General features: G+C 44.2%; 1 protein-coding gene across 2 annotated transcripts in view; it reads right to left on the bottom strand.

The window, feature by feature from the left end:
* APCDD1L (APC down-regulated 1 like) overlaps positions 1–13879 on the bottom strand; it is a 94056-nt gene that overhangs the window by 8661 nt on the left and 71516 nt on the right. The window contains exons 2-3 of one of the 2 annotated variants that reach the window (XM_070748791.1): positions 11925–12099; positions 4761–5316 (exon numbers count right to left, since the gene is read on the bottom strand). In XM_070748791.1, the coding sequence (XP_070604892.1) occupies positions 4761–5316; positions 11925–12099 (731 nt within the window). Of the gene's footprint in view, positions 1–4760; positions 5317–7788; positions 7871–11924; positions 12100–13879 lie in introns of those variants that run through there. The other variant, XM_070748792.1, reaches the window with a different exon arrangement.

Below are 13879 nucleotides of genomic sequence, written 5' to 3'. Positions count from 1 at the left end.
GTTCTCTCCTTGACTTGCCTATAAATGCAGCTTCAGAAGCAATAGTTTCAAGGATCCTCCATGGACCCACAAAATATAAATGATTTGTCAGGTATTCAAGGTGTATTTGCAAATGTTTACAATCATATACTCATATTATTTTTTCTTTGTAGAAAAATTACAGGGCTTTTTCATGAAAAATGTTTTTTCTTTATATAAATATCTAATGTTTAATGTTTATATTTTTTTTACAAGATTCAATAAATAAATATTCTAAGAATTAGTCCATTTTAATTTTTAATCAGGTAAATATCAATAAACATGGAGCTACCTTTGAAAAGTGTTCGGAAACTTCAGATCGTGCAGAACGCAGCCACGAGAGCCATTGTGGGGCTTCCAAGATTTGCCCACGTTTCTTCAACACTCTGTGGCTTGCATTGGCTGCCGATCAGTTTCCGGTCACAATTCAAAGTGTTGGTCATGACCTTTAAAGCCCTACATGGCATCGGACCAGAGTATCTCCGGAACTGCCTGCTACCGCATGAATCCCAGCGACCGATAAGGTTCCACAGAGATGGCCTTCTCCGGGTCCCGTCGACTAAACAATGTCATTTGGCAGGCCCCAGGGGAAGAGCCTTCTCTGTGGCGGCCCCGGCCCTCTGGAACCAACTCCCCCCGGAGATTAGAACTGCCCCCACCCTCCCTCTCTTTCGTAAACTACTCAAGACTCACTTATACCGCCAGGCATGAGGGAGTTGAGACACCTTTCTCCAAGGCTTTTTTAAATATATACTTTGTTTTATGTTTGGTATGAATGTGCTGTTTGGTTTTAAAAAAAATAATGATAGGGTTTTATATGTTTTTTAATATTAGATTTGTTCCACTGCTATATTGTTTTTATTACTGTTGTGAGCCGCCCTGAGTCTTTGGAGAGGAGCGGCATACAAATCTAATAAATAAATAAAATAAATAAAATATAGCCCACACGAACAAAAACTCTTCGGGGGTCATTTGGGAAAGAGTTCATAGAGCAAAACAAGAAACACAGGTTTAGAGTATTTCCAAGCCATGGCTGGAGTTTTGGTATCCTAAGGTTAGAGATACCTAAGGACAGTGATGGCGAACCTATGGCACGGGTGCCACAGGTGACACATGGAGCCATATCTGCTGGCACTTGAGCCGTTGCCCTAGCTCAGCTCCAACATGCATTTGTGTGCCAGCCAGCTGATTTTTTTACTCTGGGGGGGCGTTTTTGGCCCCCAAAGAGCCTCTGGGGGATGGGGAAGAGCATTTTTACCTTCCCCAGGCTCCAGTGAAGCCTTTGGAGTCTAGGGAGAGTGGAACTCGAGCCCACTGGGCCCATCAGAAGTTGGGAAATAGGCCATTTCTGGCATTCAGAGGGCCACTAGGGAGCGGGGAAAGCTGTTTTTGTCCTCCCCAGGCATTGAATTATGAGTGTGGGCACTCACATATGTGATAGAATACATCCACACCCTTTTGGCACCGGAGGGAAAAAAGGTTCACCATCACTGCCTTAAGATATCACTTCAGAATAGATGAAACCTGCCAAACCTTGCTTACAGTCAACAATCTCTCACTTTCAATTAAACAAAGCTCTTTGGATTCAACCCTGCTGTGCTATTCGATAAAACTCTCTAATGTTATGTTCCCGGGTCTATTTGACCCGGACCGCAAATTGATCATTTTAGGTACTTATATTTGGTCTTTTTGAAAGCTTTTTTCACTTGGAAACAAGTTTGAACATTTCTGCACACATTGAAATGAAAATTGAAATGAAGAAAGTAATGCTTATTGGTTTATTTTGCTGATAAAATGAACACACACCCCGTTTTTGTGAAATATTGAACACATTTTGCAAGCTAAACTATCTATAAATTGAAAAAAAGTTCACAAATAAAGGGGGGGTGTCTGCCTTTTATAATCAAAATAAAGCAATATGCATATTTTTTTTTCAGTTCAATTTTCATATCATTGTGTGCAGAAATGTTCAGACTACTTTCCAAGTGAAAAAAGTTTTCAAATTGACCAAACATAAGCACTTCAAATGAAGAATTTTCGGTCCGGGTCAGGGTGACCCGGGAACAGTACAAGTGTGACTTTTTTCTTTTCAGCAAGAAAGAAACCCCCCCCCCACCCACCCCAAAAAAATTCTCATAGAGAGAACCCCTGAAATGATGAAAAGTCATGAAATGTCAAGTTTCAGATATGCAGGGAAAATTTTTTACAGGGTCTCAAACTTTGATTTCGGGTCTCACAGACCCGAACAGCACAGCAGGGTTTAGACCACATTTAACCCTCTTCAAGCAGTGATATTGAAGATGGAAAATATGAAATGTAGAACTTTTAGCTGATTATCTAAAAGGCTGTAACAGAGTCCCTGCCTTTCACGACACTTCAGACTGGTTTTAAATTAATTTTAGAAAGCATTCCTGTTTACCATCTGGCTTAACTCATGCCTCCATGGTTTTGGCCCTGGATAACTCTACTCTGATGCCAGTCTGAACATGTGTCTAGGAGGGTGGTTTGTTGGTCTGTGTTATTCAATCACCCCAGTTGTTGCAATATTAAATAGGTGGAAAATCCATTTTTCTTCCTTCTCTCCCTACGCTTCCCTTCTGTTCCCATCTGGTAATGCTCAAGAGGGTTTTTCTGCTGAAGTGCAACCGACTTATCTGAAAGATCAATCATCTTTCTAAATTGATCAGTTATGATTTTGATAAAAAATACACATTCTGGGAAGGAAACCAAGCTTCTGAGCGAAAACAAAGCAAAAAACCCCCCAAAAGGAATCACATTTCAGCTGCATTAAAGGGTTTCCAGGCCTGCTGTTAATTACATTCAAGGCTTATTTCCTCCAGTAATGACATTTTCATAAGGAATAATGGTGTGCCACATTTTCCTGGCTACTCCTTCTATCCTAGCCTCCTTGTAAAAGAAGAGAGGGTCGATCTATTTCCCAAAGCACCTGAAGGCAGGGCACAAAGTAATTGGTGCAAATTAATAAAGGAAACAACAATCTAGAATTAAGGAGAAATTTCCTGACAGAACAATTAAGCAGTGGAAGGACTTCCCTCCAGAGGTTGTGGCTGCTCCAACACTGCTGGCTTTTAAAGTGAGATTGGACAACCATTGGTCTGAAATAGTTTAGAGCACAGGGGTCAAACTCAATCATGTCACTTGCTGGATCGTGCAAATCGTGACATTTTTGTGCCTTTGGGGAGCAAGGGTGGGCGTGGCCTGCATGTGATGTATCTGGACAATGGGCCACCAGTTTTGACAGGCCTAGTTTAAAGTTACCTGCTTGAGTGGGAGGTTGGACTAGAACAGTGATGGTGAACCTTTTTTTCCCTCAGCTGCCGAAAGAGCATGGGAATGCGCTATGGCACTTGCCTGAGTGCCCACACCCATAATTCAATGCCTGGGGAGGGTGAAAACAGCTTCCCCCTTCCCCCTGGAGGCCCTCTGAAGGCTAAAATCATGGCACCGGACCAGATTATCTCAGGGACCGCCTTCTGCTGCACGAATCCCAGTGACCAGTTAGGTCCCACAGAGTGGGTCTTCTGCGGGTCCCGTCAACTAAACAATGTCACTTGGCGGGACCCAGGGGAAGAGCCTTTTCTGTGGTGGCCCCGGCCCTCTGGAACCAACTCCCCCCAGAGATTAGAATTGCCCCCACCCTCCTTGCTTTTTGTAAGCTGCTTAAAACCCACCTCTGCCGCCAGGCATGGGGGAATTGAGATACTCTTTCTCCTAGGCCTCTACAATTTTATGCATGGTATATGTGTATGTATGTTTGGTTTTTATAATAATGGGTTTTTAACTGTTTTTAGTATTGGATTATTATTATATGCTGTTTTATTACTGTTGTTAGCCACCCCGAGTCTGCGGAGAGGGGCGGCATATAAATCCAATGAATGAATGAATGAATGAATGAATGAATGAATGAATGAATGAATGAATAAATAAATAAATAAATAAATAAAAATGGCCTCTTTCCCAATATCTGGCGGGCCCAGTAGACTCATGTTTCGCCCTCCCTGGACTCCAAAAGCTTCCCTGGAGCCGGGGGAGGGTAAAAACGCCCCCCCAACCCCGGAGGCTCTGTGGAAGCCAAAAACACCCTCCCCGAGTCTCTATGTCAAAAATCAGATGGATGGCACACACATGCATATTGGAGCTGAGCTAGGGCAACAGTTCGTGGACCAGCAGATAGGGCTCCACATTCCACCTGTGGCACCCGTGTGATAGGTTCGCCATCACTAGAAGAACTCCAAGGTCCCTTCCATCTCTGCAGTGATGGCCTGCTACCAGAACGTAGTTCCAGTAGTGGTTTTGGGGATGCCTGCGCAGCTGTGCACCCCCCAACGTGCCCGTGTTCACCCGTGTGATATTTGGCTTCTGCGCATGCACAGCAAGAGAAATTTTGTGTGAAGACGCTCAGGTGACTGAAATTTCGGCAACTTTCGATGATTTTTTGCTTCTGCACATGCATGGAAGCAAAAATATCAGTGAAAATCGCCGAAATCTCAATAGTGTGCTCATCCTCACATGAGATTTTGCTTGCTGCGCATGCTCAGAAGCCAAATCTCATGCCAATAGGTACCCGCGCGCCCCCGACAGCTTCAGCGGGTGTGCCAGTAGTGCCAAAGACAGCAGGCCTTCACTGCATCTCTGCTATTCTTTCTATGGCCTTTTGGTGGGACCCAACAGCAAAAGACCAAGTTAATGATACCATAATGGACATTCCCTGGAGGTCTTACCATGGCATTCTGCAGAGGGCGCTGGTATCCTGTAGGCCGATACTGAAGCCGCTCCGACCATTCAGTGTGAATGTCTCCAAGATACAGTTCCTCAACCTGCCTGCTCCCTTGGTTGTGCTGGAGGAGCAGGGGCTGGTGGTATTTCTCCACTCGTACCAGGCTTAGCTCATGCATGGCAAAGCCAAGGCCAGGGGTGCAGTCCTCTTCCCCTTTAGCGCTCAGGAGCTCATAGAGGGCACCGGGAGCCCAAGTCCGTCCAGCTGGCAAAAATCCACTGCAGCGCACTCCCGTTTGGTTGAGGCGGGCGACAGTTTCCTGCATGGCCCTCTGGCTGTAGAAGACGATGCCAACTTTATGAAGGTGGTAATCTGCTTCCGTAGCCCCTAGGGTGATCCAGGATGCCTGCCGGAGCCTGATTTTCCCTTTGATGACCAGAGTGTAGGTGGGCTCTCTACAGGAAGGGTCACGGTAGTAAAACTGATAGGCTTTGAAGAGGCGGTTGGCAAAGAACATGTATGACCGAGTAAGGAATTCAGGTCCTGGGCGCACTTCACACCTGAAGGCAAGGGGAGGAAATTTCTGTGAGGGGATGACACAATGAAGAGGGACTCAACCTGTTTTCCAAAGCAGCTGAAGGCAGGACAAGAAGCAATTGGAGGGAAGCTAATCAAGAAGAGAACCAGCCTAGAACTAAGGAGAAATTTCTTGACAATTAGGACCAGGATCGGGTTCCTACCAGGTATGGGCCATACTGCGCACCGGTAATAAAATGGGAAATGTGTGCGCAGTTGCAGATCGCCAGCGCGTGCGTGTGTGGGTCCCAGCGAGAATTAATTTATTAATTTATTAATTTATTAATTTATTAATTTATTAATTTATTAATTTATTAATTTATTAATTTATTAATTTATTAATTTATTAATTTATTAATTTATTAATTTATTAATTTATTAATTTATTAATTTATTAATTTATTAATTTAGTAATTTAGTAATTTAGTAATTTAGTAATTTAGTAATTTAGTAATTTAGTAATTTAGTAATTTAGTAATTTAGTAATTTAGTAATTTAGTAATTTAGTAATTTAGTAATTTAGTAATTTAGTAATTTAGTAATTTAGTAATTTAGTAATTTAGTAATTTATTACTTTAGTAATTTAGTAATTTATTAATTCATCAATTTATTAATTCATCAATTTATCAATTTATCAATTTATCAATTTATCAATTTATCAATTTATCAATTTATCAATTTATCAATTTATCAATTTATCAATTTATCAATTTATCAATTTATCAATTTATCAATTTATTAATTTATTAATTTACTAATTTACTTATTTACTTATTTACTTATTTACTTATTTACTTATTTACTTATTTACTTATTTATTTATTAGATTTGTATGCCGCTTCTCTTCTGTGCATGGGCTTCTGTGCATGTACAGGAAGAGAAATCTCACAAGGAGATGCGTGCACATGTGAGATTTTGGCAATTTTGTGGTTCCATGCATGCGATTTGAAGCTGCCCGCGCAGCGCACTGGTAGCAGCAGCAAGTAGCAACCCCTGCCTGGTTAGGACAATTAATCAGGTCCTCATTTTAACCATCTTAGAAGGATGGAAGGCTGAGTCAACCTTGAGCTGGTGATGAGATTTGAATCACTGACCTATAGATATACAGAGTGGGCCTCCTCCGGGTCCCGTCAACTAAACAATGTCGGTTGGCGGGCCCCAGGGGGAGAGCCTTCTCTGTGGCGGCACCGGCTCTCTGGAACCAACTCCCCCCGGAGATCAGAACTGCCCCTACTCTTCCTGCCTTCCGTAAACTCCTCAAAACCCACCTTTGCCATCAGGCATGGGGAAACTAAACATCTTCCCCTGGGCACGTTGAATTTATATATGGTATGCTTGTGTGTGTGTATGTTAGTATAGGGTTTTTTCTTAAATTTATAATATTTTAATTAATTGGATTATGTATTGGATTGTCTTTTCACTTGTTGTGAGCCGCCCCGAGTTTTCGGAGAGGGGCGGCATACAAATCCAAATAATAAATAAATAAATAAATAAATACAGTCAGCTTCAGTGGCCTGCAGTACAGCACTCTACCTACTGCGCCACCCTGGCTCTTGAGTAGAACTTAGCAAAATCTCTCCAGTTCCAGGAACCATGTTTTTTGATCTCACAAACGTCCAATGCAAAGGGAGAAAATATCCTGGATGGCTCATTTGCCTTCTGGTGAATGGACGTTTTGTGAATGGCCGTGGTTACCAAGACAGCCATTTTGTGAAATATTCAACTCTGTTGAACTATTTCCCGAGGGCCTGCCCCCAACAGTCTGTACAGCAAAGGAATAATTTATAGAACAAAATAAGGTCAGTGTTTGGAACAATAATTTCATCACTAGGGAAATTCCAAGGCTATCAAAAGTCTGGCATTGTCTCATTTTTCTTATAAAAAATCTGCTATGCCAAGTCTGTAGGGTTGGCTTAATGAAAATATGGGTGGCCTTCTGGAATGAAAGATGAGATAAATATACCGCATTTTTCAAAGTATAAGAAGTATAAGACACAGTTGTGGGGAAAATGGGGGGGGGGGGGGGAGAATCTGCCTACCAGACATTAATCTGGCTAGCATCCTTAGTCTGGTCAGCTTCAGCACATTATTTTATTCCCTGGTTAGGGCTTTAAAAACCATATTTGAAGAGAGTAACAATGAAAGAGCTTGTAAGACCCGGGAACATTGTGAGCACCTCTTTAGGGCTGAAAAGCAATATTTGGAGCAAGTAGAGCAATGAAAAAAAGCCTGCAAATGGCTTGGAAAACATTATTTGCAGAGAGTAACAATGAAAGAGCCTGCAAGGTCTGGAAAAAAAAACCTTCAAAAAAAGTTATATTCAGAGTAATAGCACACCGAAATTTTCAGTCTCTTTTAGGGAGGAAAAAGGTGCATCGTATACTCCAAAAATACGGCATTCCATTTTACCATTTTAAAAAATGGGAAGGGTAGATCTGTGAGCTCTGATTACCTACTTTATAAAGATGATGATGCCAGACCAGGCTGTACATTCTGAGACTTTCACAAGCCATTCCATCTTGAGGGCTCAAATTTGGACAACTCTGCATTATCAATGGCATTAAAAGTACAATAAACGGAGGCTGTGCACTTAGGAAAATTCTTCTGTGTCTTACTTTTCATGAGAAGCATTAACAATTCTGCACTGAGACAGGAAGGTTTACACAAAAGTACAGTAATACCTCGTCTTACGAACTTAATTGGTTCTGGAAGTAGGTTCATAAGGTGAAAAGTTCGTAAGATGAACTTTTAATGCATGCAAAATGTGATTAATGTGCGCAAAATGCAATTAATGCATGCAAAAAGAAAAGAAATTGCAAAATGGCGCTCCGCTGGGCGCAGCCGCTCGGCTGTCACCTTTTAAAACAGCTGGGGGGCTTCTCGGCATTCTCCCGAACCCGAACTTTTCGGGTTCGGGAGGCTGCCAAGAAGTGCCACCGCCTGGCTGTCACCTTCTGAAACAGCCAGGGGGCTTCTTGGCGTTCTCCCAAATGCCGAACCCCGAAGTTCTGGTTCGGGTTCCAGAGGCCACCAAGAAGCGCTCGGCTGTTTCAGAAAGTTACAGCTGGGCGCCGCCGCTCAGCGGAGCGCCATTTTTGTGATCGGCTGCGGTGTTTTTGGCTGATCTGGAGGCTGGAGAGGAGGTGGGGAATCCCAATAGGGAATTCCATGGGCGGAGCTTTGACGTCACGCGCCTGGCTGTTTCAGAAGGTGATAGCTGGGTGGCGGCTCTTCTCGGCGGCCTCCCGAACCCGAAAAGTTTGGGTTCGGGTTCGGGAGAACGCCAAGAAGCCCCCCGGCTGTTTTAAAAGGTGACAGCTGGGCGGCGGCAGCCAGCAGAGCGCCATTTTGCGATCTGCGGTGGGTTCGTAAGCCAAAAAAAAGTTCATAAGAAGAGGCAAAAAATTTTCAAACCCCGGGTTCGTATCACGAGGAGTTCGTATCACGAGGGGTTCATATCATGAGGTACCACTGTATCTGGAAATGAATCCAAGAGGTCTCCAAGAAACATTTAGAACTTTAGAACTTTTTTATAATTCAACAATCTGCAGATATATCTGAACTGATACCGTGTTTCCCCAATAGTAAGACAGCGTCTTACTTTCTTTTTACCCCCAAAAGCCCCCCTACGTCTTACTTTCGGGGTATGTCTTATATTGGAAAAAAATTGACGAATTTTTTGTTTTAACCATAAAATTAACATTTATTAACAACCTGAACAGTATTGTATTCACCACTGTCTCTTTCCTTTCTCTCATTCCCTCTTTCTCTCTATCCTTTCTATCTCTCAATCTTTCCTTCTCTCCCTCCCTTTCTCTCTCTTTCCTTTCTCTCATTCCCTCTTTCTCTCTATCCTTTCTATCTCTCACTCTTTCTTTCTCTCCCTCCCTTTCTCTCTCTTTCCTTTCTCTCATTCCCTCTTTCTCTCTATCCTTTCTATCTCTCACTCTTTCCTTCTCTCCCTCCCTTTCTCTCTCTTTCCTTTCTCTCATTCCCTCTTTCTCTCTCTCCTTTCTATCTCTCACTCTTTCCTTCTCTCCCTCCCTTTCTCTCTCTTTCCTTTCTCTCATTCCCTCTTTCTCTCTCTCCTTTCTATCTCTCACTCTTTCCTTCTCTCCCTCCCTTTCTCTCTCTTTCCTTTCTCTCATTCCCTCTTTCTCTCTATCCTTTCTATTTCTCACTCTTTCCTTCTCCCTCCCTTTCTCTCTCTTTCCTTTCTCTCATTCCCTCTTTCTATCCTTTCTATCTCTCACTCTTTCTTTCTCTCCCTCCCTTTCTGTCTCTTTCCTTTCTCTCATTCCCTCTTTCTCTCTATCCTTTCTATCTCTCACTCTTTCTTTCTCTCCCTCCCTTTCTGTCTCTTTCCTTTCTCTCATTCTCTCTTTGTCTCCTGGGGCTGACTGTGCCTGCCCTGCCCCCCCCACCGCGGAGGGAAAGCATTTGGCATCGGCACCCACCCACCCTCCACGAGCAGCAAAAGCCTAAGCGTCGGAGCCGAAAGGCAAACAGCGCACCCCGACGCTTAGGCTTTTGCTGCTCCTGGAGCGGGGGGGGGGGAGGATTTTCTCCTCCCCGCCCCCCGGCAGCCAAACGGTGGTGAGGCTTTCGGCATCGGCGCCCACCCCTCCAGAAGCAGCAAAAGCCTAAGCGACTGGGCACGCTGCTTGCCTTTCGGCTCCGTCGTTGAGGCTTTTGCTGCTCGTGGAGGGGAAGGCGCCGATGCCGAAAGGCAAACGGCGCGCCCCGCCGCTTAGGCTTTTGCTGCTCCTGGAGGGGGGGGGATCGGCGCCCACCCCTCCAGAAGCAGCAAAAGCCTAAGCATCGGAGCCGAAAGGCAAACAGCGCACCCCGCCGCTTAGGCTTTTGCTGCTCCTGAAGGGGGGGGAGGATTTTCTCCTCCCCACCCCCCCCGGCAGCCAAATGGCACTGAGGCTTTCGGCATCGGCGCCCACCCCTCCAGAAGCAGCAAAAGCCTAAGCGACTGGGAACGCTGTTTGCCTTTCGGCTCCGTCGTTGAGGCTTTTGCTGCTCGTGGAGGGGAAGGCGCCGATGCCGAAAGGCAAACGGCGCGCCCCGCTGCTTAGGCTTTTGCTGCTCCTGGAGGGGGGGATTGGCGCCCACCCCTCCAGAAGCAGCAAAAGCCTAAGCGGCGGGGCGCGCCGTTTGCCTTTCAGCGGAAGAGGAGAGGAAGCGGATCGGGCGGGCGGGGGCAGCGCCTTCTACTGCCGGCGCCTCCCCGCCCCCCCGCGGGCTGGCAGGGGGATGGGGACTGCACGCCCATGGAAAAGGGTGCGCGGGGGGGTATTTTGGGGTCCGAAGGCAAACAAGACAGGAGTTGCCATGGAGAGGACTTTGGAAGTGACGCCGGCTGCTTTAAAATAATAAATTTACTCAGCGGTAAGTTCCGCGGTGTCTTTCAGTGCTTCCTTACAAAAATGAGGGTGGGGGAGAAGGAAAGAAACTGGTACAGCAGCCGGCGTCACTTCCAAAGTCCTCTCCAAGCAGAGGATGCTACCTCTCCAAGCAGAGGATGAAACCACAGCCGGCTCCAGTGGAGGCAGAAAGTGACTACAGCAGCGGCCAGCGGACGTTCGTAGACTGCCGGCGGCGGCAAAAGCAAGCGTAACGTAGAGAGGATCCGGCGGCAATACCCCCCGTGTTTCCCCGAAAGTAAGACATATGTCTTACTTTCGGGGTATGGCTTATATTAGCCGACCCCCCTGAAACCCCCGATATGTCTTACAATCGGGGGTGTCTTACTATCAGGGAAACACGGTACTTTTTAAAGCTTGGAATCCTAAGTGTTATATATATATATATATATGTATGGCCTAGAGGCAAAAAGGAACTGTGATGTTCCTTCAATATACCAGAGTGATCCGACAGAAAAAACATATAGCCCCTCCTTGGTACAAAGCTGAAGGGATCAGATCCTGTGGCCTAGAGGTTAATTCTCTGCCTTACAAGGCAGAATCTACCGGACCAAATCCCAGTAAGGGTATGGCTAGCTGATGAGGCCAGAATAAGGCCAAAATAGTGTTATCCTAGTCTCCCTTCATTTAAAAAAATTCAGCAAAAACATGTGATATATATGCATATGTATATGTGTGTGTGTGTGTGTGTGTGTGTGTGTGTGTGTGTGTGTGTAACATATTTTTGCTGATAATCAAAAGGAAGGGAGACTACTATAGATCTATTTCGGGCTTATTTGCCTTCATCAGGTAACCACACCCTTATTGGGATTTGAACCTGGGGCTCTGCCTTGTACTCAACAAAAAAATCACACACACACACACACACACACTCCAAACTTGCAAAGAACTGATAAAGAAATAAAGGGAGACTGATATAGATCTATTTCTTTTTAGCTTTCGTCAGTCAGCCATATCCTTCTGGGATTCGAACCTGGGCTATTTATGCCTTGCTAGGCAATGATTTTTCCTCTTAGCTACAGGCTCTACTCCCTTTTATCAGGTGAGCCACATTTTAACAAAAGCCCACCTTGACGATCAAAGGCACTGAATGTGCTACACAGACATAAGTGGTCATGTTACCCAGCACCTCTGCATTTTGAAACAGCGTTCATACATACCCTGTTGAGATCCAATGACCTTCTAACCGTGGCGGTAGAACAGCTGAAATTCTCACACCGTCCTGAAGGTGGCGCAATTGGTACTGGCACTGAGGCTCCCACAGTACTTTTTCTGAGTCGAGCTGGCTGGTGTGTGCTCTGGGGGCATCCCATATTTTATTTCCAGATGCAAAGGCTTGAAAGAAAAATTAGATTTTTGTTTTTTTAGGATATAAAAATAGAGAACTCTCAAGAAACAGAGTTTCAGTTCAGGAATGATAGCATTTGTTAATATGAAGGTGGTTTCCAAGGTACCACTTTTCCTCTACAATTGCATAAAAAGTCACTGTGATGTCCATTTTATTATTATGAAGATTATTGAGGCTTGTTTTAGATTAGATTACTACTAGAGTTGGAAAGGACCTTGTGGGTCATCTACTCCAACGCCCAGACCAAGCAGAAGTCTCTACACCATTTCAGACAAATTGCCTTCCAATCTCCTCTTGAAAGCCTCAAGTGTTGGAGCTCTCACAACCTCCCCAGGCAACCTATTCCTCTGGTTGATCGCTCTCACTGTCAGAAATTTTCTCTTTACTTCCAGGTTGAATCTCTCCTTGGTCAAGTTTCCCTCCATTATTCCTTGTCTGACCTTCAGATGCCTTGGAAAACAGTCTGACCCCCTTCCTCTGTGTGGTAGCCCCTCAAGTATTGGAATACTGGTATCATGTCTCCCCTGGTCCTTCTCTTTCCCAGACTGGCCATGCCCAGTTCCTGCAACCGCTCTTTGTATGTTACGTTGTATGTAACCAGTCTCCTTATCATCCTGGTTGTTCTCTTCTGCACTTTCTCTAGGGTTTCAATGTCTTTTTTGCAGTGTGGGGACCAAAACTGGATGCAGTACTTTAGGCGTGGTCTAACTAAGGCTTTATATAGAATAGAATAGAATTTTATTTGCCAAGTGTGATTGGACACACAAGGAATTTGTCTTGGTGCATATGCTCTCAGCGTCCATAAAATAAAATATACATTTGTCAAGAATCATGTGGTACAACACTTAATGATTGTCATAGGGGTCAAATAAGCAATGAAGAAGCAATATTAATAAAAAATCTTAGGATATAAGCAACAAGTTACAGTCATACAGTCAACATGGGAGGAAATGGGTGATAGGAATGATGAGAAAAACTAGTAGAATAGAAGTGTAGATTTAGTAGAAAGTCTGACAGTGTTGAAGGAATTATATGTTTAGTAGAGTGATGGTGTTCAGAAAAAAACTGTTCTTGTGACTAGTTGTCTTGGTGTGCAGTGCTCTGTAGTGACGTTTTGAGGGTAGGAGTTGAAACAATTTGTGTCCAGGATGTGAGGGGTCAGTAGATATTTTCCCTGCCCTCTTTTTGACTCATGCAGTATACAGGTCCTCAATGGAAGGCAGGTTGGCAGCAATTGTTTTTTTATAATGTGTTTTTATAATGGTATTAGTACCACTCCATAAAGAGTGGTACTACTACTACTACTACTACTACTACTACTACTACTAATAATAATAATAATAATAATAATAATAATAATAATAATAATAAATGAAGCAAAGTATGGACCAGTATAGAAAAACTGTAACTCAATGTCGTATGGACCGTTGGCGAAATAAAGCATTGCATGGCCAGTTCTTGGAGAAGACTGAAGGCAAAGTGAATAAAGAAAAGACCTGGTCATGGCTTACAAGTGGAACACTCAAAAAGGAGACAGAAGGACTAATACTGGCGGCACAAGAACAGGCCATTCGAACAAATGCTGTCAAAGCCAGAATTGAAAAATCAACAGACGATCCAAAGTGCAGACTCTGTAAAGAAACAGATGAAACAATTGATCACATACTCAGCTGCTGCAAAAAGATCGCACAGACTGACTACAAGCATAGACACGATGCTGTGGCACAGATGATCCACTGGAACTTGTGCCAGAACTACCATCTACCA

The sequence above is a fragment of the Erythrolamprus reginae genome, chromosome 3, assembly GCF_031021105.1.
Source record: "Erythrolamprus reginae isolate rEryReg1 chromosome 3, rEryReg1.hap1, whole genome shotgun sequence".
Classification (NCBI taxonomy): Eukaryota; Metazoa; Chordata; class Lepidosauria; order Squamata; family Dipsadidae; genus Erythrolamprus; species Erythrolamprus reginae.
Note: the sequence above shows the minus strand (reverse complement) of the source record. Positions and strands in the feature narration are given on the sequence as shown.